At 37.6% G+C, this 25,651-nt stretch overlaps 1 protein-coding gene across 4 annotated transcripts in view; it reads left to right on the top strand.

The window, feature by feature from the left end:
• The window catches only part of BRD1 (bromodomain containing 1), a 63,957-nt gene that overhangs the window by 794 nt on the left and 37,512 nt on the right, over positions 1-25,651 (top strand). For 2 of the 4 annotated variants that reach the window (XM_088521878.1, XM_088521880.1), the window contains exons 1-3: positions 4,954-5,070; positions 8,869-10,249; positions 22,563-22,719. In XM_088521878.1, coding sequence (XP_088378004.1) covers positions 8,883-10,249; positions 22,563-22,719 — 1,524 coding nt within the window. In that variant the 5' untranslated portion in view covers positions 4,954-5,070; positions 8,869-8,882. Of the gene's footprint in view, positions 1-4,928; positions 5,071-8,868; positions 10,250-22,562; positions 22,720-25,651 lie in introns of those variants that run through there. The other 2 variants (XM_088521879.1, XM_088521877.1) reach the window with 2 other exon arrangements.

Raw genomic sequence — 25,651 nt, 5'->3', positions numbered from 1 at the left:
CATCGCCCCAGTAGGTCCAAGTATCTTATTCTCTGTCATTCTCAATATTAGGGAGCACACTGCTATTATAAAACTTGGAATACTTCTTTAAAATGTCCGCTTCTCTTGACAGTGTTCTATGTTACACTTTTATTAGAAGGTCATAAAGCTTCTTTTAATTCAGACAGAGCTTTGTACTCTGTGGTCCTAGAGTCTATTTGGCCACCTGTTCACCTTAATCTAAAATTTTCCTCTCTTTCATCCATCTATTTCTTGGTAGTGAAGATAACATTGATGCGGTAATGATTATTTGATATGGTTCTGTTCCTGAATTTCTATAGCATTAGAAACAGTGAATGTTTTAATGGGCTATAGAAAACAGCATCAAAACAGTTAATATTCCTTATACTGGAGTAACCAAATTTTAACAGAATTATGCTGCTAATGTATAATCTTCAAAGCTACTCTGACAATCCTGTTTTTCCCACTGAATCACTCAATTTCAGCCTCATTGCTGACAACTTAATGTATCAGTGATACATCCAGTATGAAACTATGAAGACAAAAACTGTGTAAAGAGATGATACTTGTTAAGTCAAGCACACAGAATATCTGCCTTTTGTATGCATTAAGATAATGGTCAATAAAATAACTTTTCTTTTTGTACAAAATCCAGCCTATTGCAGGATCCTGTTTAGACCAAGCAGACTTGATAGTCAAAACCTGGAAGGTTGGGTGTATTAAATTTGGATGTACAGTTTGATTTCCCAGGGGTATGATTTAAAAAAAAAAAAATTAAAAGATTACTTTATATTTAGCGTACACATCCTGTTAACTTTAGCTGGCACTTGACACTGTTTATAGTATCCAGGGTATGAAACTAAGTGTTCAAAAATTGAAATAAGTAAAAACAAAGAGGCAGTTACTGCTTGCTTAGGAGAAATTCTCAGTAATTTGCCTGGCATAATCCAGAGCCTCTATGGCAGAGACAAATATAGAATTTGTTTCCCATTGCATTCCCGTTGTTTTCCATTCCGTTATTATGAACGCAACTGGCTAATCTCTCTTTTGTCCTGGATTTATAGTATGCCAATGTTTTATGTTAGCAGCGCTGGTGTGGAGCTGTATGTATAACAGGATGTTTGTAGGATTCATTCCTACTGTGAATGGAGCAGGCATACAACATGTCTGTTAGGAATGCTGAAGTAGAAGATCCTATTCTAGCACCTTTTGGAGCTTATTGAGATTCTGCTGGCATTACAGGGCCACATTGCCTAATACATGATTTATATATGAATTCAGAAGATTAGCCAGCCAAGACATGCTCTGGCCAAGGCAGCCGTGTCAGAGACAAGGTAAAGAAACCTGCATGGGGCTCCTTACTGTATACTTGTTAACTGATACATAGGAGTAGGGTTACCCGGAACAGAAGATGCCTTTCTCCGGGCTCTTATGAAGCAATGAGTTATGTCTGTGTGGGGTTTTTTTTTTTTTATTCTTATTTTTTTTATTATTTTTTATTTTTTTATGGAAGTTTTGCTTGTAATCTTGCTTTTGGCTTTTTTTAAAAAATTATTTTTTAATTTTCTATTTTAGTTTTCCTCTCTGGATTTTGATGTGACCTTGCTTTGTAGTCCTTCCCCATGCAAATGAGGAAATAGGGCTTTAATTCTGAATGAGCCCATCCATTCTGGGATTTCTTCTGCAGTAAGTGACTAGGGATTCTAACACCAAAGCCTCCTCCACCGCATACCATCTTAATAATCTGCAGACTAGGTCTGTTTTCTGGAATGAATGAAGGAGAGGTAGTAAAGTAATTAAGACTGGATTTGTGTCTCAGTGCTGATTGAATTTTAAATTAATTATACTAGCTGAAGTATTAGCGCGTAGTAAACATCAGAGGTTTATGCATGGACTCTTCAGCAATCCATGAACACGGATGATACCAGTAGCATTTCATCTCTGTTGACCTTTTTGTAACAATATGGTCAAAAAAATAGGATAAGAGGAATCCAGCTTACCAAATTTATGTGCATAAGTTTCTCTAAGGATAGAACCATGAGCGTATTCAACAAAGATTTAGGACTAAGAATGGTCAAAGCATTTCTTTAATATTTGAGGCCAATTTGAGAGATTTGAGCAATCTCTCTTTCTAAGAACTGCTTTGCCGTCATACCCCCAAGTGCCTTGTCAGTGTAGTAGATGAGCTTTCTGTAGAAGTGTTTTTTTTTTTTTTTTTCCTCCTCCGCTGGTGGATGAGGACCCCTAACTTGCTGAAAAATAAAATAAATAAAATAAATAAATAAATAAAATAAAAAGGGCAGTGAGAGTGCTGTTGCCCTCCAGGGAGGGTGCATTGATTCAGATGGGGCCAGTTATATTTCCACTTGAAGTGATATACTATCCTAGTAGCATTGTTTGGGCTAACAAGCTAACATACTGATGTTTAACATCAGGGTCTGAGGGCCCTGATCCTGTCAAAAAGATAATGGAGAGGCAATTCAAAAGATGTGCAAGGCCTCTAGTACTGGGTACCTGCTCTGAATTTGTGCCATTGCTGAGATTACTATGTAAGGAGTTAGTGCTTGCCTTCTCTGACAGCCAAAAAAAAATCCTCATACTTTCTCATCGAGAATAGTTAAGAGGATAGAGAACATTGATGAACCTTGCCAGGGGGTCAGCAATTCCAGCTAGAGTCCCTATCTTCACTATGGACAGCAGAAAATGAAGCTCAGCAGTCCTTTGAAATTCTACAGGGAATCTGGGCAGCCTATATGCATTAGGCTGAAGTAGGCCAAAGAGAGGCCAAAGAAGCCTCTCATTTAAGTACTATGGTAAATCAAGTTTTGACACCACAGCACACACTCTCATGGCAGAGTCAAGCTGTGCTGCAAGTTCTATGTCAATAGGCTGTTGGGATCAGTGAGGCTGCTGTTAATTTCTTATGAAACCATTTTTGTACTACCACTTAGTGCCCTTATCAGCCTGAATTTTAGGAGGCTGCACCTCATGACGGGATACTTACAAAATTTGCCCTATGCTCAGGAGATACAGCTGGAAAATGTATCTTGTGAAAGGTCATGCACATATTGCTTAGCAAAGAACAAAACATGGCCTCAGGCTGCAAGAAATAGTTACTTGTTATATAGTAAGGTAAATGTAAGGAGCATTGCCTTATTGAAGGGCTGTCGAGCTGTGGAACATTGTAGCTTTGCTAGTGATAAAAAGAAACTGGAGAAGTACCAGGCTTGTGTATAAGGTGTGAGAATATGGACACCATCAAGTGGTCTGTGGGAAAACTGTCTCCTATTATAAAGCATTTGTGCAGCTTCAGGACAGATATATATATATATGGATTATTACATCAAAGACAGAACAACATGTTTTCTACCCTATGTGAGCTTTTATTATTGTTAGCATTAGCTTCTTGACAGCATTTGTCTCCCTAATCATTTTTATCTTGGCCTGATACTGACAGCTGCACTAATGTATGTAATTTAGTACGATGCTTCGTTTTTAGTATCTTTCTCTTACAAGCTGAATTCCCATCCAACTGCATGAACTTAACTCAGTGTGTTTTAAGACTTCTGAGTCTTTAAATTATTGTAACCAGAAAGTGATTCCTCACAAGCAGGTCACAAATGAGCTCTGTAGTTCATATAGTGGATTTATTTTTCTTTCATATCTTGTGAAATTTAAAATTGAAGATGCCTTGCCAATCTGACGCTGACGATCTGTTTCTGCACTGAGTGCACTGTCCAAATGTTAGTTCTTTTAGTGCATCCTGCTTTGTTAAAAAGTAACCCACTAGATGGTCTCTGAGTGGGGGAAAAATGAGTTTTTCACACTGCCTATTTCCCTGGAATTCACGAGCTAAATTATTTAATCTCCCTGGACCTTAATTCACTTTGTACAGGTAAATAATGACAGGTGTATCTATTCCTGATGTCCTAGTCATAAACTTATTGTGCGACAAGCTGTTGCTTGAGGCAAGCACAGTAGTACTAGGAATCAGGGAAGGGTAAACACGTAAGCTGTTTTGAAGAAAACTTTCGTGCATGAGTTACTTGAAGAGGACCATATTTTAGCATCTTTACTGCTTTTCTTTTTAACATATACAGGAATTGCCTCGTAGGCAAGTGATAGGCAAAGGCATGTGTTTGCTAGGACAGGGCTGGCTTAAAAGGAGACACTTGGGCATGTGGTTGCAGGTGTTTCACAGAAGCATCCACAGTAAAATCCTCCGGATCTGGAACACAGCCATAATGGCTGTCTAAAAATACTGTGCAACAAAGGGTGTTCTTTGCAGGCAGAGCCTGAAATACCTTGCTTTTGCTTTGTCAAAATGGGAGGATACTGCTGATGACTTAAAAGTGTGGCCTAGATAAGAGTTAACTTTCAAGAAGAAATAATAAATGGCAATTTTTGTAGTGCTGAGCCTCGGTTTTCCATGGTCCTGCCATGGAAATGCCCCCCATTTTGTTCACCCGGGGCGGACACGGCGGGGAGCCCGCGGGCGCCGCGTGCCCCGAGCCGCCACGAGGCCGCTCGCGCCCAGCTTCGGCCGGCGGCGGCTCCGCGGCGGCCGCTTCCCGCGCGCTCCCGCGGGCGCCGCGCGAGGCTCCGCCGCCCTCCCCGCGCGGGCGCGGGCGCTGACGGCGGCGGGGGGCGTGGCCGCCACAGGCCCCGCCCCCCGCGGGGCGGTGCCCCCGCCGCCCGCTCGCGCGCGCGCCCGCCCCCCCGTCGGCGCAGCGCTCGGAGGAGCCGCATTGTTTGTGGCGCGGGGGGAGGGGAGGTGCGGAGCGCAGCGCCGCGCAGGGCAGCGCCGCGCAGCGCCGGGCAGCGCCGCGAGAGCCCTGCGGAGCGCGCCGCGCCTCACGAATGCGCCGCGCCCGCCCGCAGCCCTCCGCCCGCGCACGGCCCCTCGCCGCCGCCGCCGGCAGCGCGGCCCTCGCAGCGCCCGCTCGCCCCTGCTGGGCGCCGGAGCAGGCGGCAGCGCCGGCAGCACCTCCGCCATTAGAGCGGCCGCGGCGCCGGGCGCACAGGCGGAGCGGGAGAGTCTGTCAGCCGCGCCCCGGCGGCTCCCACAGCGTGAGTGCGGCGGGCGAGGGGAGGGCGGGCGGCGCGGGGCGCAGCGGGCGCGGAGGCGGCGCGGGGGGAGCCGAGCGCGGCGCGGCGCGCTGGGGGAGGGCGCCGCTCGGGCTGTTTTGTCAGCCGCCATCTTGGTGGGCCGCGTATTTTCGCGGCGGGGAGGGAGGCGACTGTTGGGGAAGGGCCGGAGCCGATGGGCCTGGGCAAGAACCATCGCGGCGGCGCCCGCGAGGGGGGAGACGGGGGCAGCCCGGCCGGGCCGGAACCATCGCGGCGGAGGGGGGTGTGCGCGGGAGGCGCCCTGGGCGTGGGCAGGAAGCGCCGCGCAGGAGCGGGACGGGGGCGGCGCGGGAGCGGCAGGGCCGCAACCGGCGCTGGGGGCCGCCCCGCGGGGAAAGCGGCGGCTCCGGGGGCGGCCTCGTGTGGGGGAGGGCTGCGGAGCCCCGGGCCTTGCCCCCGAGGGAGATGGCCGGGGCCCATGGTGGCGTCGTCCCCGCAAAGCAGCGTCCGCTTGTCCTTATTGTGTAGGGCTGAAGAGCATTCCTGTGCCTTTCTCCTCTTAATGGTCTGCATGAAAGTGTCCATTGAGAACGGAATTGCCCTCTCCGCTGGGCAGGGGACCCTGCTCCAGGGACAATTCTCTGAAGAAGAGTAAGGTAACCAGGAGAGAGGTTGGAAAAGGGATCCCTAATCAAAAAGCTTGGGTTATTATGCTTTTCTCTTGGAAAAGCTGTCCCACACCTCAATAAAAAGTAGTTTTGCCCCATACTAAGCGTTCCCCATAAGCAGCTGTTTTTGTGCGCTTTTTCTGTGATGAGGGAAAGTGTCTGCTGGGACTTTCTTACAAGCAGCTGATGTAATTCTAACAGAGGGAAGCAGTGGGTAACTTTCCAGTTTTATCTCCTGCAGGCTTTGGGTCGCTGTAAGGGTCAGAATCTCAGTGGTGAACAGAAAGTGGTATCTTAGTTTACTGGTTCTCAAACCTGTGCCCATGGTTTCCATCCCTGTGCTGAGAGGAGGGGAGAGGTGCCTGTGATAATTAGTCAGGAAAAGGAAGCCACTTTGCCAGCCATGAATTCGTTATGCAGAAATCTGCTCTTTCTCTGGGATAGTTTTTGGATATTTGTAAACGGGAGTTAAATGCTCCAACTCCAGGAAGTTTGTTTTTTAAGTTACTCGCACTGAATTTCTAGAAAATTAGGCCAGAGTAGTGCCAGATCCAATTCTGCATTTATTTCATTGTGTTTGTATCCATTATCCATTTTCCATTTGACTGTGGCTGTAATCTTTTATGATTTTTAGCTTTATGTATAGTTGTATTACAGGAAAGATGCTTAGATGCTACCCCAGTTGGTTTTTTTTATCCTCTGGTACATACAGTTTCTTTTACAGTTCTAAGGTCTAAAGGCAGAACTTGTGCTTTAAAATATTTTCTTCCTTGTTGCCTGGTTGCAGCCTTGCTTAAGAAGAGGGAAAGGGTGAGATGTTGGAAATCTAGCGTTACTATTTTTGTTCTGTAGTACTGGATTAAGTTGGATAGGTAAGTGTGGACAAGTAAGATATTTTTCTGATTTCCGAAGGCCGTTTGTCTTGTCTCTCCCTCATGAAATCGTCAAGGTAATCACTGTAACGATGAGTGTTGTTGTGTGTGTTTAGTATTTGTAGGAAAAGACATTAACTTTGTCTAGACATTAAAGTCTCTTTTTTTCCTAAATGCAGATTAAGAGGGAGACCTTGTTAGTGACCTGTTTTTTTTCCCTTGCTTGTAAATGAGAGACAAAAATATATATTTATATGTGTATGAAAAAGAAAGCAGCATGAAATGATACCATACTTATCTGTAGTGCGTTGCTGTACATCAGTGTGTTTTGTTCCGAATAATCCCTAATGTTGCTATGTATGTTAGTAAGCAGATTTCGAGGCCAGTGTGTTATCTTTGGCCCCTGAATTGCAGATTCCGATGTAGGAACTTTTAATTCCAGTTAAACTATCAGTGTCTCTCTAGTTATTAGTACATTTTATAGAACTGTTAATGTTCTAAACTTTTTCAGGTACAAGTATACAAGTGCATTACTTGTATATTGTCTCACAGAATTAAAATACTAAGTTTTTCACCCAGTCGTATGTGAAGGAGCATAATCTGTATATCTCTCTGTCATTTAGAGAGAGACAGTGAAAGATCTGTAATGCTTAATTGCTGAGAATTGTCTTTTTGGTGTGGGTTTGTGCTATAAAACATATATTCGACTTAAGGAATATCCATCCTTAGTCAGATCTGTAAGTAACACTGTCATGAATAATAAAACTTTTATTTTTTTTTTCATTTTTTCTTTGGGAAAACAAGGTCAGTTGTAAGATACAACTAGCTCTTGAGGTGGTCTGATCTAATGGGAGAGACTAATCCGTCCTTCCCTTTAAAGGGGTTCCCTCAGAACTTTGAAGGTGCATTCTCAGAGGGATTGACATCATAAACTGAGCAAGAGCAAATGCGGGCTATGAATAATTAATGCCTTAATTGTTTCATTCTTTCCTATTTTCTTCATGTATTAGTAGTTGTGCTCTCTTTCAGAGTAATCTCCGTATTTGTCTATTTGTTGTATGCTAACAGTAGTTGAATTATTTCAGCAAATAGATAGCACTGACTTGAAATTCAGAATTTCTGGATTGGTCAGAATTAGAGTGATGAGGCCGTAATGCTTTAAGCAAATGGTTAAAGATCAAGAATATTTTCTTTTGTAGCTCATGATTATGCTTGCTGTTTCTTTATTAGAAAATTGTTAGAAAGAAAAGGGAAGGGAATATAAGAACTTTTTAACTTGACATGTCATTTTGTCTTTAAAAATATTTTCCACCCTCGCAAAAAGATAGCACTAAAATACCAGAAAACCCTCGATTTTAAATACATAGAGTTCTCAATTAGATATTTTGTAATCAAAATGTGTGCTTAATGATGGGGGGAAAGACTGCCTTTTTGTATGGTGTATGGTACATGTGCGGCTCTCATTCCAGTAAACAACAATAAACTTGCAAATGAAGATAGTTTTATTTAGAATAGGCTTGTTTTAGGATTTAAAGCAAGTGAGATTTTTATCTATCCTAATTGCTCTGGGAAGAAATCCTGAAAAAATGGTTAAGACAGAAGGGTGTGTGTGTATGTATGTATGTGCATGTTTATGCATGTATATGCATACATGAATGCATGTATGCTTCACTGTCTGGCAGGCTAGATTCTAGTATTGTTGTTATTTTGCACATCTTAGCAGAGTTTAAAATTGTAGCACTGGGCGGGGATCATCCTCCTAGCGTGGGCCTCTTTAAAACAGTAAGATTATGTTGGTGCTGGTAGCTCTCTAGTAATGGTGATAATGTGATTCTTGAATATAACAAATAAACTTAAGGGAGAGCTGGAGAAAGCCTGTAGATGTTGAACAAATTTCGTGGTATAGACACCCTTATTAATCAGAAATCTTTTATTACAGAGATTGTTCTTGCAGTATATCAAAACTGTGTTTTGTTTTTGTCTTTGTGACACTTCTGAAAAGTTACTTTTCTGTTACAGAATTGTTACAAATAGTGTTTCTGTAGCATTTTTTTATATTATGAATTCTATACAGTGGAGATCTTGCTTGTTATCACCAGGTAAAAGTTTTCCAACAGCGTGAGTACAGTCCTGTTCAATAACAGGTGACAGGTTAATAGTTTGGATAGACAGCTTTAAGGGGTTTTCCTACTAAAATAAAATGAGTATTTTAATACAAATGTTTTAGTTCATTTTACTAACTGTTGCTCTAATTTTAGGTAAACATTACCAAATGAGGAGAAAAGGAAGATGTCATCGAGTATCGGCAGCAAGGCATTCTTCTTCCCCATGCAGTATTAAGCACTCCCCCACGCGAGAAACCTTGACGTACGCTCAAGCTCAGAGAATGGTTGAAATAGAAATTGAAGGTCGCCTGCATAGGATCAGTATATTTGATCCTTTGGAGATTATATTGGAAGATGATCTTACAGCCCAGGAAATGAGTGAATGCAACAGCAATAAAGAAAATAGTGAAAGACCACCAGTTTGCCTAAGAAGCAAACGGCATAAAAATAACAAAGTGAAAAAGAAAAATGAGGCTCTTCCAAGCTCCCATGGCATACCTGCTACAGCGGCTCCGCTTCCAGAACCAAAAGTGCGGATTGTTGAATACAGTCCACCTTCTGCTCCTCGGCGACCTCCAGTTTATTATAAATTTATTGAAAAATCAGCAGAGGAACTTGATAATGAAGTGGAATATGACATGGATGAAGAAGATTATGCATGGTTAGAAATAATAAATGAAAAGCGGAAGAGCGATGGAGTGTCCGTTGTGTCACAAAATATGTTTGAATTCCTTATGGATAGGTTCGAAAAAGAGTCTTATTGTGAGAATCAAAAACAGGGTGATCATCAGTCTTTAATTGATGAAGATGCAGTGTGTTGTATATGCATGGATGGTGAATGTCAAAACAGCAATGTAATCCTGTTTTGTGATATGTGTAATTTAGCAGTACATCAGGAATGCTATGGGGTGCCATATATACCTGAGGGCCAGTGGCTCTGCAGACACTGCCTGCAGTCCCGTTCTCGGCCTGTAGACTGTGTGCTGTGCCCAAACAAGGGAGGTGCCTTTAAAAAGACTGATGATGATCGTTGGGGACATGTTGTATGTGCTTTGTGGATTCCAGAAGTTGGATTTGCCAATACAGTTTTTATTGAGCCAATTGATGGTGTCAGGAACATTCCCCCAGCCAGATGGAAGTTAACATGCTACCTCTGTAAACAGAAAGGTGTTGGTGCCTGCATCCAGTGCCACAAAGCAAATTGCTATACTGCATTCCATGTGACGTGTGCTCAAAAAGCTGGTCTGTATATGAAAATGGAACCTGTGAAAGAACTAACTGGCAGCGGGACAACATTCTCTGTGAAAAAGACTGCCTATTGTGATGTACATACTCCACCAGGCTGTATACGGAGACCTCTAAATATTTATGGAGAATCTGAATTCAAAAACGGCGTTTGTAGAAAGGAGGGATCTGTCAGAACTGCTAGGTCTTCATCGAAAGTCAGAAAAAAGACAAAAAAGGCCAAGAAAACAGTGGTTGAGCCCTGTACGGTTATGCCAACAGTATCTGCTCCTTATATACCCCCCCAGAGGTAAGCAAACTATCCAGCTGAAAGAAGTGTACACTTTATTTGTCTGTTTAATTTAAAGCCAATGCTTAGGAGTACAGATGTAAAGTCTTTATGCATTTTTTATGTCTTCCTTAAAGATCATACTGAGAGGATTAATGCAAATCGTATATGCCATACTTTATTGAAATGTATTAAAAATGCACTAGCTTCCCCACAGAAATCAGTAGATGGTCTGGCTTGTCTTCAGAAATGTTATTCTTTTGTCAGTGCTTAGTACTGAGTAGTAGCTGTTCATGATACCTTTGAGAGTTAACTGCTTTAGAATAGCCTATATATGTGTGTGTTTGTGTGTATGTATGTGCATGCATACACATGCACACACACACTCTGCTTCATTTCATAATACAGGCAGGGTGGGCATTAACTGTATTCATGAATTGGGAATCCAGACTTCTGTTCCCAGTTGTAATGGATCCAAAAAGAAAATCAGATCTGTATATGGTAAGATTTGAATCTTGTTTTGTCTCACCTAACTTAAGTATAAACCTGTACTCTAAAATCTATGCAAATAGTACTGGAAAGCCGCTAAGAAGTATTTCTCTTGTGATGCAGAGCAACTTCTCAGGAGGCTCTTCCTAAATCTGCATTTTCCTTTTGCCAGTGCAGTGATGTTTATCAAGGCTCAGAAATCTTGGTACTTGGTTCTCCATAGGTGATAAGTTAGTTGTCTAATGCATTCTTAGTCATTGAACACGGAGATGTGTGGCTTTTTGTACAGTGATGCAAATAGCTGTCCTTTTGACTTAAATAGAATGTTTCTATATGGAGGAGGAAAAAAAAAGTGCATGCGATAAAAGAGCTTTAATCTTAATCTTTACTTTGTTTACAAATTTGTACTGGGATAGAAAGATGAAGCTTTGGATTCACTAAATGTTTGAGACTTAGTAAGACACTGTTCAAAAATGCAAAATTTAGCATCAATTAAAATACGAAAACCAAAAAGGCAAAAATGTATGAAGATACAAATACAAATTTGTTGTGATTGCTCCACATTTATTTTCAGCATTTAGTACATCTCTGTGTTTGCTTACCCTTTGAGTTTGACAGAATGGTACCTCAGAGTTTATAAAAACACAATTTCTGTGTGCAGTTTCATTATATGCTTTATGTTTGGACTCTAAATGTTGAAACAGTGAATGCTTTTATGACAAACTCTGCTTATTTGGAAGCTAAATCCAAGTCTGATAGTACATAAAGCTAGTCAAATTAATCTAAATAAACAATTATTTTGAAACTGCAGTCCATTTTTATTAATGTGTTGTACTAATTGCTGACTGACTTCAAAATACAGCCTTTAGTTCCGAAGTGGTGTTTACAAGCATCAGTTTAGTTGGTTTGCACAGTAGAATTGCATGTTTTTTTTGTTTAGTGAGCTAAAGAAAAGCTCAAGGTGATAGCAGGCAGCAAATACTGCACTCTTGTTTACGGTCGTGGGGAAATTCATTTGAAATAACTTGATCTTGACTGAATTAGGACAATTTGGTTTGAGGTTTTTTGATTGTTTTGTGAAAGACAAAATAAGAAAGAACATGAAGTAAATGGTATTTGGGAATTAGAATGAATATCCCTACTTCCAATTCTGTCAGTTCTTCTCCTAGAGAATTTTTGTTACACTCAATACTAAACAGATATTATCATTAGAATTAAATGTTTTTTAGCAGCATCATTAAATGTCAGGACAAATACATAAATACTGTTTTTTTTGTTTTGTTTTTTTTTTTTTTTTATAATTCAAAACTGTTCAGGTGCTCGGCTTTCTTGCAGATATGCTTGATCTCATTTTGCTGAAAACTAACCTGGATCCTTGTATTGACAGAAATCCAGACCCAAATCTCAAGTTGCCAAATTTTCTTTAGTTCTTCTTTTCCTTGCGCATTTTTTTTTTAATATGTGTCCTTGTATTAGTAATGAATGATGTAAAACAGTTCACAGCAGGCATTTAAATAGTCCCTTTAATCGAGTTTGTTTTGTTTTTCTGTTTGTTTGTTTTTTCTTGGAGCTGAAACCTGATTTGCCTTTCCTGACAGAGATCTTAAGGAAAGCAAACCATTTAAATTATTAGAGGAGAATCATATAGGCTCCAAGTTTAAATACTGTGTTTTTCTTTTATTTTTTTCGCTCTCCTCCTTTTCTGCTAAAGAAATTGAAATAAATGTTTTCCACATCTCAGATAACTAGGGTACCTTTGTGAAAGTGTTTGATTTAATTTCTTAGTGCTTAATATCTAGAATAGTGATATGTCTACTTGGTAGGTAATTGGTTCTTTAGAGAAGATACTTGCAGCAGATTAGCTTTGTTAAGATGATAGCGATACAATTGTTTCCTTGAGTATATGGGAAAGATTGTGTCTTAAAAGACCTTAATATTTGCAATTATGCTGTTCTCCAAAACGCTTGTCTTCATAGCCCAGCTGTGTTAAAAGGTGTAAACTTCATTCATAATTCATTATTTCTGCACACTTTTTGTAGCTTTTTATTTATTTTTATTGTCCTATCTGTATGTCAGGTTTCTGAGCTACTGCCTTGAATGATTTTGAGAACTGTTCTGTTTCCAGTTACCAGAATTTCCTACAGAGATGTCATACTTCAAGCTTTTCCTTTACAAGTTCTGTGGATAGTGACATTCCAAGATCATTTGTAAACTAATTATATGACCTCACAGGCTCTCATTTGTGAACTAGTGACACAGGAGCATGTGGTCAGATTTTGCAAATGTTGAAATGGTGATTATAGGAGGAGAATGCCCCCTTGCTTGATTTCCCTGCCTTCCTTTAAGCAGGAGATTTTTTTGTGTGCCTTTCTTTAAAATAATAGTTAAAAAATAGAATAACAAAAAGAAAACTCACTAAGCCTGCATATGAGACTTAGTCTCAGGTAGTCCGTACTGCTTCTGTGAGTGTGAGAGGAGCTGCATTGTGTCTGTGTTGGGTGAAAGCTTGGACTCCAGGTAGCACTTGGACCCTTTGATAACCAGTGCACAGAATGCTGGTCTCCTGCTGCCACCAGCTTATTTATTTATCTGTAAACAATAGCAAATCGTGTCTGTGATGCCAGGGTTCACACTCTGTTGATGTGCAATGGTGGAGAAATAGATAAATGATTCTCTTCTGCAGTATTTTATTTAGGCTGCAGGTACAAAACTTAAAAGTTAGGAAATCTAAAATTTTACAGTTTATGATCTTAAGTTTTGTTCCTTGTCTGTGTGAGTTTTGATTCTGTACTAGTTCTCAATTCCATTTCTTGCAGATTTTTTCCTCTTTTTTGCTGTTTTTCCTTCTACTTTAATAACTACTTTATGTAGTGAGTAGGATAGATATCAAAAGAAGCAGAATCATAGTGTTAGCTGGCAAACTTTAGCTGTCTTCTCTTATTTTTGAGTGTTTGATTTGTAACAGAAATAATATTGTTTTGGTCTAGTCTTTTTATCTTCTGTACCAAGAGAGGCATCTAAAATGTGATTGAGTAGTGAAGTCAGTATCAATGTTCACAACATCTAAAAATCTTGTGCAGCTAGCATGTTGTGGAGGCATATACTCAGGGCAAAAACTGAATGTCATCTAAATTCTTCAGTATGTTTGGGAAATGCACATTGCAATACAGTGTAAACTGCTTTCTTACAATGTCATCCATGCAAGCAGTGCTCTTCTAAGGGGAAGCAGATATATAAATCTTCATTTTCATCTTTGTTTCTATGTGACGTATATAGTCTCTGAAATTAAGAAAGTATCTGAAATGCAGTAGTTACAGGGAGAAAAAATAAGCAGCGCTCTCACATACCCAGTTTCATAACAAACAGGAACAAGGTGGTGTACTTGTGCATCAGGTGTATTACTCCATAGTGTTAGTAAAAGAAATGATGAAATGCAAAATAACCTGAAAAGCAGCACTTACAGACAAGCATTTACAAACATTCTTTTGAAACCCTAGACTGCTAGTACAGCCAATGCTTCTTTTTCAGCTGATTGGGACATTTATTTATTAAGAATGTTTTCAGGAACTTCTTAAGTAGGGGGAAATAACAAGAAATGTTGTTTAAGACCCGACATAAATAAGTATGGAATACACTTCTGGAGACAGCAGTGCAACAACATGGGAAGCTAGGTAAATCCAAACTATTTTTTCCTAATCCTTTATCCTTGGATTTATGAGTGCGTGTACTTCCACAAAATGTTTTGAAAGTATTTATTTGAATTAGAACAGAACATAAGGCAGATTATGCCTTATAGCCTCACCTAATTAGAAAATTAAACCACCTTGGCAAGGTGGAATAACAGTTTTACAGAACGCTTACTATATAACATTATTGAGTTTTGAATGTTGCTTGGTAGCTGCTTGGATAATCAGATTATTATAAGAAACTTGTGGACTCTAAAAGAGCTATTTTGGGGGAGTATCACTAGTAAAATCTGATGTTTCTTCTAAGATCAGTTAGCTTTAGAACCCTTCTGGTCTCTCTGGAAACTACTGCTTAAGCCAGTGCCCTCTTTAGTTAAGTCCAAAAAAGAATTTTGCTTAAATCAAGAAAAGAGCTCACGAACTTTGCGTCGCTAGTATTTTAAAAAATGATAAGGTAACTTTAGAGCTTTCTTCTCTTGAATTCATGGCTCTGTCTGAGTTTAATGAATCTGGTTGAGAAAATGTGTGTTTTTCTTTAATACATTGTAGAAATGGATTTTTTTGTTTGTTTTAATGGGGAAGGTGGTGGTGTGTGTGGAGTTAAAAGCATTTATCTTGACTGATGTCAAGGAGAGGGGATGTTCCCCTATATAAAAGCCCACAGGAAGGAAATGATGCATCTTATTTGAAGTTTTTAAAAAGGGAATATAGGTGTCTTTTCTTTGTATTCTATTCCTTCCTTTCTATTTCTTTCAGAGGTATAATGAAGCAATAGAAGTACTGTAACAGAAGCAAGACTACTACTTTAAGCAAAAAAACTTAAAATGGTAATTAGTATAGACTAAGGATTCCTGTAAGGTGCATCATTAGCATCGCAGAGTCACAGGATGGTTGAGGTTGGAAGGGACCTCTAGAGATCGCCCAGCCCAACCCCCCTGCTCAAGTAGGGACACCTAGAGCACGTGGCACAGGGTGGCATCCAGGCAGGTTTTGAAGATCTCGAGAGAAGGAGACTCCACAGCCTCTCTGGACAGTCTCTTCCAGGGCTCTGTCACCTAAGTGTCCTCTGAGAATCTCAGGCATCAGTGATTGCAGTTCTGCTTATTTTTGTTATTCAGTTAATAAGATCAAAATTAATGCTCCTGACTTATTAATAGTAAAACACTGTAGCTATTTCAAATAGTTTTATTCTCATATATTTTTCAGTTTCTCCGATTGTGTGAATTTTTTGATTTTTTTTTTCTCCTCCAATGACAGGGTACAGAATCTTATAAATGCTAAAGAAATATGATTTTTAGCATACAGTGTTGGAAGAATTGTCTCCTGGCAGCTCATTTGTTTGACAGTCAACCTAGAGAATGAACAAAAAATCGTCAAGTTAATGCTGAGACTTATTTTATTACAAATGAAATACATTTTTCAATTAATACCCTATCTTCCAGTAGATTTAGCATTTTGAGATTATTTCCAAATCTCGTATTATATGACTATGTGCAGAAAGTGGAGAAAGTATTTTTGAGTAACTTTAAAGAAAAGTCATAACATAGAATATATGAAGTATAGAAGGTGGTAGAAGTGAATCTATGCATATGACTTTTCTGAAAAGACTAAGGAAGTTTTCAGTATGACTGTTTGTGTTGTTGTTTGTTTTGTTTTTGTTTTCTCTCCAAGTTTTGGAAGATGATAAATATAACTGTTAAGGAACATTAAACAGCTAAAGTGGAGTTAACTTGTAGCAGCAAAATATTTTTGTAACTCTTTAAGTTTAACGTTCTACTTTCCTGTCTAAGAAAAAAAATGCAAGCTAATTGTTCAAATACGAGTCTTAGGAGAAGTAGAAGCCCAGTTTCATAGTCATGTGTAGTAGGGAAAAGGGCTTCCTACATGTTCAAACCCAAATATTATGCATATACTGACAAATGTAAAGAAAAGAATAGGAACCTGGAAAAACTTCCATGCTTCAGGAAATATGTCAGTGGATTTATTGGATCCTCAACTTAGCAGAGAAAAGCAAAATTTATAGCAGGAAATTTGAACACACAAACAGAAGGGAAAAGCATACGATTCTGAAGTGATTAAAGAGTGCACTAGACTAGTAAAGGATATGATTAAAAGTCCTATTTCTTGGAACCTTTAATGCAAAACCTAGGAAACAGTCATAATTAGGGAGGCGTATATGAGTCATGGAAATTCTATAGACTTGTGTTGCTCAGAGATTTAAATGAAATTGCTAGTGTCTGCAGCATTAGGTCTGTATCCCATTGAAATGGGTGGAAATCTGTCCACTGACTTTGGCTAGTTACAAAAGAAGTCTTATCTTGTTCAAAAGGAAATAAGAAATTCAAATGGGACCTGATTTTACATAGTTATTCATATGTTCATGTGTTGGCTTTTTCTTTAAAGCCAATCAAAGAGTTTTTGTTTTGTGTGTGTGTGTTTTTTTTTTTTCTTTTTGTTTTTTTGTAAAGGAGAAATTCAAATTCTTCATGGGGAAGGGAATACTCTCTTTCCACAGCTTAGAAAAAGGTATATTGAAAAGTTTGGATAGATAGCCACTGCTAAAGGTTTTATATGAGAGGATTTGAATGTTGTCAGTCCAGATACTCCTTCTCATCTCTGGAAGTTGAAATTTTTGGTACAGAGTTGGAGGAGTAATTGGCAAGGGCCCAGAATTCTTTCTAATTCTCAAAATAGAAACTTTCATAGCTTTTTTTTTTTTTTTCTTGTGGTGATTCTTTTTTCAATTAGTGTCTGTGGAATTACTGTTACTATGTGATTATCAGTGTTATTTTTCCCTCCTTTCTACACTTGTATGTCAGTATATCTATGGAATTTTATCAGGAAAGGACTTGGAATTTCCAGGGTTCTTGAAAGTCAGTTTACTCAACTTGATTCAATTTAGACATTTAATGTTTTGTTCTAGCAGTTTTAAAAATCATATCTATAATCTTTGCATTGGAAAAATAAGAGGAGAACTATTTATTTGCCCAATACAGTGGAACTTCATTTGATTATTTATAGGCATTACCATAAATGAGAAGTTGGTATTTTTGATATTTTAGTGCGAGTAGTGTGAAAGCATTGCAATTGGAATACTACATTTAGTTCATGTTTAAAAGCTTTTTTTTTTTTTTTTTGTGGGTATTTAATCTTACTGAATCTTACAAATTATTGGATTAAGTCTCTTCTTCCTGAGTTGTTGTGGCAATTAGAGTGAAACAATCACATATTTGCTGTGGGATGGAAATTTTCTCTCAGATTTATATTTTGAAGAACTTATATTTTGAAACCTTAAGAATGGAGAAATACTGTAGACACCTATATTGTATAGACACAGATAATATTAGAGGTGAAATCTGTGAAAGCAGATATTGTACAATAACTGTTGCTTTAATGCCCACTACTGTGCAGGCAAAGTGGCTGGTTCTCTCTTTTGATGGCTTTGTGTCAAACTACTGTATAGCTGGGCACCAAAAATACTGTTTTCAGGTTTTTCTTGTAACTAATTGCAGTAGTTGCCAAAACGATATCTACTGAAATTGAGAGAGGAAGCAGCCATGAGCAGGAAGACGGAGGTTATGAAATTACACATATGAAAGAGCAGATCTCTTATATTGGGGAAAATGTTTATGCTTTATTTATTTATTTATTTATTTATTGAGAGAGAAACATAGGATACAGTGCACTGCATTAAGAGCATCACCCTCTTATGTGGTGGATTATCCACCAGATATCTCTGTGTGAAGAGAGGGTTAGTTCAGAATAGATGATAAATGACAAATTCTCACCAAAGATATTTTGATGTAAAATCAAAATATAATTTCATTTAAAATCAAATGTAATATTCGTGGTAAGAATCTGTCATACTCATTCAAAACAGAACAGTTTACTTCCCTTGTCCTTCTGTTGCTTTTGTAAATGCAGGATATTTTTAGTGCTGTAACTTGCTCTCATCCTGACACACCACAGTTCAGGATCACAATTGTACAGCTTTGAAAACTTGACTTGAAAAGGGAGCTTCCCCCTGCTGAAAGGCAAGCAGATGAATTGTAAGGTACTTCGGTATCGTATTTGCAGTACGTGTTGCAGTGCTTTAGAGTAGGATATGTGTGGAGCTGGGGGAGGGAGGCAGTTCTGGCCTTTCGCAGTTGCTGTGGAACAAATACAATGGTTTTCAAAAATGTTTTGACATCTCTGTAGTCTTGGAACATAGCCCAAAAACAAGAAAATCAACAGGGAGTATGCCTGGTCAGCATGCCAAGAAATCGAAAGGCAACAGTAGTCAGACAGCTTGAGAAAATGGCTGGCCTGCAATGATAGTTCGTGCATCAGTTCTGGTGGCTTTTATCAACCCAAAACCTCACGCTCCCGTTACAGGATCAGTTACTTAAAAAAGGGTACTGGAATTCATGGGAACACAGTTACCTCTTAAAGATTATTTGAAATACCTAAATTTTTACAAGGCTTTTTTGGCTGCTAAATTTGTTTTAATTTGCATGGTTATAGAGAGACAGCTTAGGAAAATGCATTAATCTTATTTACAGATCTTGTCTCTGTTTTTGTTTTTTTTTTAAAAAAAAAAAAAAAAAAAGAAATTGTCTGTCGGGGAAACAACATGTTTTACTGTAGCTGTTTAAGTCTGAACACCCTGACACAGGTTACAGTTGCTCACTTAGTGTACAGTGTAAGAACACTTTTCCTGTGAACTTAATTGTGTTAATCATTTTGATGTTTTGAGAGATGTTTAGCACTTAATATAGGCTTTTTCAGAAGATCACTTGGGAATTGTCTAACAAATTCTCTGTTCTGTAAGGAACTATAACGGCAATAATACTTCTGATCTTTTTTGCCTGCTTTCTGTGGTAACTAGAGTTGTGGCTCTTTATTTTTGACCTGTCTAAAGTTGATTATATGATAGGAGCGACAGTAACTCTGGCCATGTTTTCCAAATGTGCCTTCCTGTGCTAACTTCTTCAGGCTGTTTTGCACAGTAGTTTTGTTTTTGTCCGTCTCAACAGAGTAAGAAATACACAGTGAGATTGATCTGTTGTTTTCTGAAGGGAAAGTACTACAGCTTAAAGTAATATAATATTTTATGCATATATTTTAAATCTCTTTTTTTTTTTTCTCTCTCAGTGCTTATATGCTTGACTTGCAGTTGGCACTTGTTAAAAAGACTTTACAGAGTATTATTCTTTCTGAGATGTTTTACACCAAGTAAAAGCTCTAGAAAGACAGTAAAAATGCTTATATGATTTGTTCTGGGAACTGATCTACATCCTTTTGTAAACTTTGCTTCTGCTTGGGGAATTTGTCAGTGTGGTGCAGCCCTTAGCCCTGTATTGTACCAGTCAGAATCCATATTACAAACTATAAACTCTTCAGGCAGCTCTCCCTGACCTATCTAAAGTGTGCTTGTTTTCATTATTCTTAAAGTCCTTTATTTTACATCTTATTAAAGAAAATAAAAGAAAATGGAGCCTTCAGCAACCTCCTTTGGGATCTCTAAGAATTTTATATTCTTTTAGTGTTACCTCAGGGAGGAGCAGGAAGATCCTTGTTCAGGACTGACATGCATGTATTTGATTTCATTAATGTGTTCAAATTCATTATTGCTTCATGTGTCTTTGTGAACAAGACTTTCTTTCACAGTAGGATGGTACCTGTGTGATGATGATAAAGGTTGGGAACTTGAAAGTCAGTAACCCGTCTGTGTTACTTGCAGGGGTCTACAGCAGCAGATTATTCTTGCCTTATTTCCCCCAAATTGTTGTATTATATCTGTCAAAACTTGAATACTTGCAGGCAACAAAGAGTCTAGCTGGGAGTAGGTGACTAAGCAGAAAGATGATAAAAGTACTTTGTTGTAGATAGAGGATTTTTGTGGTTGTAATGTCCTTGCTTAAAACAATAAGACCGTAGTGTAGGTGCTTATAGATATTTGCTGTGTGAAGAGTCTCTGAGCTTCACTGTATTTAGGTAAATTAAGGCATGATTTTATAGATTATATAAGATAGATAATTAAGCTTGGTATCTAAATGAAATATGATCAGCCAGTGTTTATTTTTTTTGGAGGGGGAGAGAAGTGTAAGTTTTTATATCATTCTAGGTTAGTTTCTGAAACACTTGTTTTTATCTGGATTTTGGAAGTAGAAGAATATCTTCTGCTAACATGTCTTCAAAGCTTATTCTAGTATTTTACTATCATAGTTATCTGTGAATAGAATGGTTTCTTCTGTGAAAAGGCAAATGTACTTACAGCTGTAATTAAAGGTGTTTGCTTAGTCTTGCCACATCTGATAGGCATGAAGCCAAGGCACCTTTCTTCATGCTGAGTTATGGTTCTCTGGTCTCTCCAGATACGTATATATTTGGCTCATTTTTTTTTTCTTGTCTTTAGTTCAATGTGTTTTACAGTTTAAGAGACGTGAAAGTGATTGCATTTTGTAATTAATCGTAATTTGGTTGTGTATGAAGTTTAATATAGTCACATAACTCTGAGCACCCCTTCTGTCTTTCAGTGAAGACTTTAAAAATAGTCCTGAGTCTTATCTGAGTCAGGCCTGAGCTTCCTTTAATTAAGCTAGAATATTTCAAGACTGCCTAACAGGCTTAGTTATTCATTGAAAAACAGTTTAGTTGAAGAAGGGAAGGAGACCTGTGCTTGTGCTGCCTGTATTCTGCGGTCGTGACCAAAAGGTCTGTAGCTACAGTTAGCCTAGCACTGAACAGAACTGCTACACCTTACCACCAAGGGACCTTGTAAAAAGTAACCTTGGATATGGTGGATTTGGGTGAAATCAGAGTAAATTGACCTGTATGGTTTTTTTTGAAAACTACTGTACAAATTTCTCAAGTAGTCTCCAGAAAATATTCTCAAAAATAATTTTATCTAGGGTCCTTATAATTTTACATTTACTGTATGTAGTTGACTGTTTTTTTTTCTTATATCATTTAGCTGAGAAGCTGCTTTATTTCTAATATTAAAAAGAAGAAAGAAAAACTTATGTGTGTGTTCATGATGTGTGTGTTCTAAGGCTCATTGTGTAGTGCCTTGGACTACACAAATGGACACTTCTCCTGAATTTTCTATGTTAAACTTAGTTGGCGAATCTGATAAATATGCTATCTTGTATAGAGTTTTGTGATAAGCAGTAATATACTGCAAAGAACACTTAACACTTCTGTTCATTTCCATCATCCTGTAATTCTCTTTTTTCCACCGGCTGAGGTAAAACCTTACCTTTCTTCAGCTGCCTCCCTGCCCCAAAAGAAACAAACAAGAAACAGAATCACAGAATAGTTAAGCCTGGAAGAATCATTGGTAGATTGTCTGATACAACCTCCTGCTCAATCAAGGTCAGCTAGAGAGGAAGAAAAAAAAAACTCCAAGATGTCCACCCCCTGAAACCAAACCAAATAAAACAAAAAAACAACAACAACAACAACAAAAAAAAACACAAATTAAAACAATAACAAATAATAAAAAAAAAAGAATGCAGATGCTTGGAGCCCCAGGACATAATACTTGCATCTGTTTAAAAAACAATTTTAAAGAAAGTATTTATTTAATCAAGGTATTTCATTTAAATGATTTATCATTCTCTCTTGCAGCCTTTCTGTGTGGGTGTTTTTATCATATATATATATATAGGATAAAATCCTAAGCATTTGCTCTTTTCAAGTTTTTCTCCTCTTAATAAAAGGTTAATGTTAGTTCTTCAGTAAAGCAAGCTCAGAATTTTTTATATAAAAAGTTTAAATTTTCTTCAAAGGAAGTTACTAATTGTGTATGTGACTTAATTCTGCATTATGTTGTGATATTAAATAGGCAACAAATGATCTGGAAACTTCAATATGCATTTAGAGCTTTATTCCTAATTTTATTTTAAATATAGTTATTTTTAAATTCAGATGACATTTTAGACTGAGCTCTGATTTTTGATATAAACTAAATTGCCAAGGAGATGTATTTGGTAGTAAGTTGTTGCTGGGAACTAACTGGACTAAGAATAATGTAGTTGAAAGACATTAGTAATATGATAGTCATTGCTGTTGTTCTTTTATATATTTATATATTCTTGATGTTGAACTTCCATAGACAAATATATTCTGTGCTTTGCTGCAAAAAATACAATATCAGTTTTTCCATATTTTAGATTAAATAAAATAATGAATCAGGTGGCCATTCAGCGGAAGAAGCAGTTTGTTGAACGAGTGCACAGTTACTGGTTGCTTAAAAGGCTGTCTAGGAATGGTGTTCCTCTGTTGAGAAGGCTGCAGTCCAGTTTACAGTCGCAAAGAAACACACAACAGGTATGTGACACACTTTTTACTTAAAAGAAGAAATCAAGAGGTCTCTGTTTTTATGAATACCTAATAAGAAGAAAAGATAGCATTGAGTGAAAACTCTCCCTTTTTTCTCTATCTAGAAAATGGGGAATCTATTATATTAGACATGATATAACTCTTACAACTTTTAAATTTCTTTTCAGATGTACAAAATATTTGGATTATCTTTTGTTTTGCTTAAATATTTCACAAAAAACAATTGTCACCAAAACTCTTCTAGTATTATAGTTATGGATTAATACTACATCTTTTGGCCTCAATGTGTCATGAATCTTAGTAAGATAAAAGTAAATTTAATTTTAAATCCATTAGAAGATGCAAAGTAAAGACTTTGCAGCATAGAACTCAGAAAAATGGAAAATTTTACAGAGTAAAGGTTAGTCATACTAGTTTACAGTGTTTGAGGTTTGGTTTCTTTTTGCCCATTGTTTGCTGACAGGAGAACAACGAACAAATCATGGTTGAAGTTAAAAGACCTTTTTATTCCACTTTCAGTTTCACTTTTGACGTAGTTCAGCAGGGCTATAGATGAGCATAAATTTATACTGATTATTTTGTATGGGTGAAAATCACTGTCTAAAATACATCTAAGCTGGTTAAACTTCTATTTGTTTAGCAATCAGAATAGCTGAAAATCGTGAAGAAAAAATTGCTCAAGTTTATAACAGAATAAGAAAGCAATACTTCTCTGCTTCCCATTTTTGTAATATGATCCATGTTAGAGGTATCAGAAGATCTTAATGTTTCGTTTTAAGTCATTAAGTGACTGAAAAAAATTAAAACCTTGTTTGAATTCTGTGAATAGACCTATGTATGTAATCATTAAAATGCAGTGAAACAGCATAGTGTAGATATTCTTACTGCATACCCTCACCCTTTTTAAATTAAACTAGAAATATAATTGGCTGTGTTCTTTGTTGTTCTGCAGATGTTTATGACTTCCAGGGGATTTTTTATTGTAAAATGCCTTCTAGGACTTATGAATACCTTTTATAGCATTAAGATTTTAGTATGACTATCGTTTGCTTGTATTAGGTTCAGATTTTTTTTTTCCCTGTAGAGCTTAACTGTTATTTCTGACTGAATTGTGTTATTATTTGCTGATAAATCATTGATAGAGTCGTAGAAACACTATGGTAAACAATGCTTCCTAGTTCTTTCTGATCTTTCCTTTTTCTTCTGTGTTTCTTTTCTTAGATTTTCATGGAAAAAAAACCCACTAATCATTAATTCATTGATACTCTTTTTTGTCTTTTTAGGTGCAGTTAACTTTGATTATAAATGGACCACTTTTCATCAGTCTTTCCTTCTTCATTATTTCAATTTTATGATACTTTTTAGGGGGGGTAGTAACTTCCCCATTTTTAAATTTTGAATTCAGAGTATGATTTAATATATATATTAAATAATTGCTTATCAGATGTCAGTATGAATTTTACATATTAATTTCAGTGGTTGCAGGACTGAACTTCTATAGAAAATTATGTAGGTGGAGTGCTGCTTATTTGAATCAGAAATTGTGGGTTATGCAGGTAAACTCTAAACCAGAGCATGTTGAACCCCTTCAATTCAGTACCAGAATTTTCTGTTCTTCAGAGTAGTATATCTGCCAGTTGGAAGTACATACCTAGCTAAACTAGAATTACAGTTCCTGAAAACATTGTATTTACTGGTAGATGGTTGGAAGTACTTCTGCTGTTAAGATGTCATGTTTTCTTTGTGAATCAGAAGGGCAAAATTTCTAAAGAATAAGTTAATAACTGCCAAAGTAAAATAATTATTATATTTGATGTTCGCTTTTACAAAAGCGAGTCGTTAGCTGTTTAAAATGCTTTCATTTTTTGTGTCCCTGCCCAAACACTTCTTTTTCTTTTAAATTTCAGAACAACGCACTGTTCTCAAGTACTAAAATACTGCATTATTTAATTTGAAATGAAATATTTATACTTCTTGATTTAAAAACTAGGGTACTTGTTTGTTTTATTGTTGAAAACTTGTACAATTGATCTGAACTTCATCTTTTGAAAAGAAAAGAAAACAAAAGTTTCAAGGAAAGTTGAATAATAAATGGTGCTGTTGATGGAAAATGTGTTGTTAGAGCTCGTCAGCGAGTAATAACTCTGTCATTGTGCATCTTTCCATACTATTGTCAAATGTTCTTATGAACACCTATTGAAACAGTTGTAACTGCAAAGCGATTCATGTGTGTTAGTCATCTTTGTTATCCCAAGTATAAGCCAAGCCGTAATGAATACTTTAATAATTAGCTGTGGTGTACCTACTATGAGGAACTCCTCATAGTTGTGCAACAGATTACTTGCTCCAATCATGTGGGAAAAGCAAGCATCATTACTTCATAATTTCAGTCTAGATAGGAAGATTTTTTTTTGTCTTATGGAAGAAGTCAAATTATCAAAGAACCATAAATAAGATTTCATTTAATACAAGGAACATATACACTGAGATGCAAATCTCGAATATAATTTTTAACTGAAAAGAAATAATAAAACCAGGTATTCTAAACAAAATTTATTAGAATGAATATGGCAGGGGAAAAAACTTTCCATGATTTAGAATAGCTGCCTAATGAGTGTGCTTTTGAGCTAAATTGTGATACGCTTTGCAAGGTGATGCTATAAAACAGTCCTGAACACAGTGGAAAGACCTTGGTTTATATGCTGCTAGAAGGAAGATGAACACTCTCAAATATGAGATTAATGTTTTTCTTCATCCTGTCATTCCCCTTTCATCTGATCTCAAAGTTTCAGAGGAGATATTGCAGATATCCTAAACTATCTTACATCCTCTTTTTTCTTCTTTTTTTCCCCTCCATAGTTAAAAGAGTGTCTGTATGAAAACGAGGCGTGAAATCCCAGTGCAGCAGCTGTTCCTGCTG

This window comes from Tinamus guttatus, unplaced genomic scaffold (genome assembly GCF_059628265.1).
Source record: "Tinamus guttatus ecotype Peru unplaced genomic scaffold, ASM5962826v1 Tinamus_guttatus_pri_ptg000138l, whole genome shotgun sequence".
NCBI lineage: Eukaryota > Metazoa > Chordata > Aves > Tinamiformes > Tinamidae > Tinamus > Tinamus guttatus.
The sequence above is the reverse complement of the archived record's forward strand: the minus strand, read 5'-3'. Positions and strand labels throughout refer to the sequence as shown.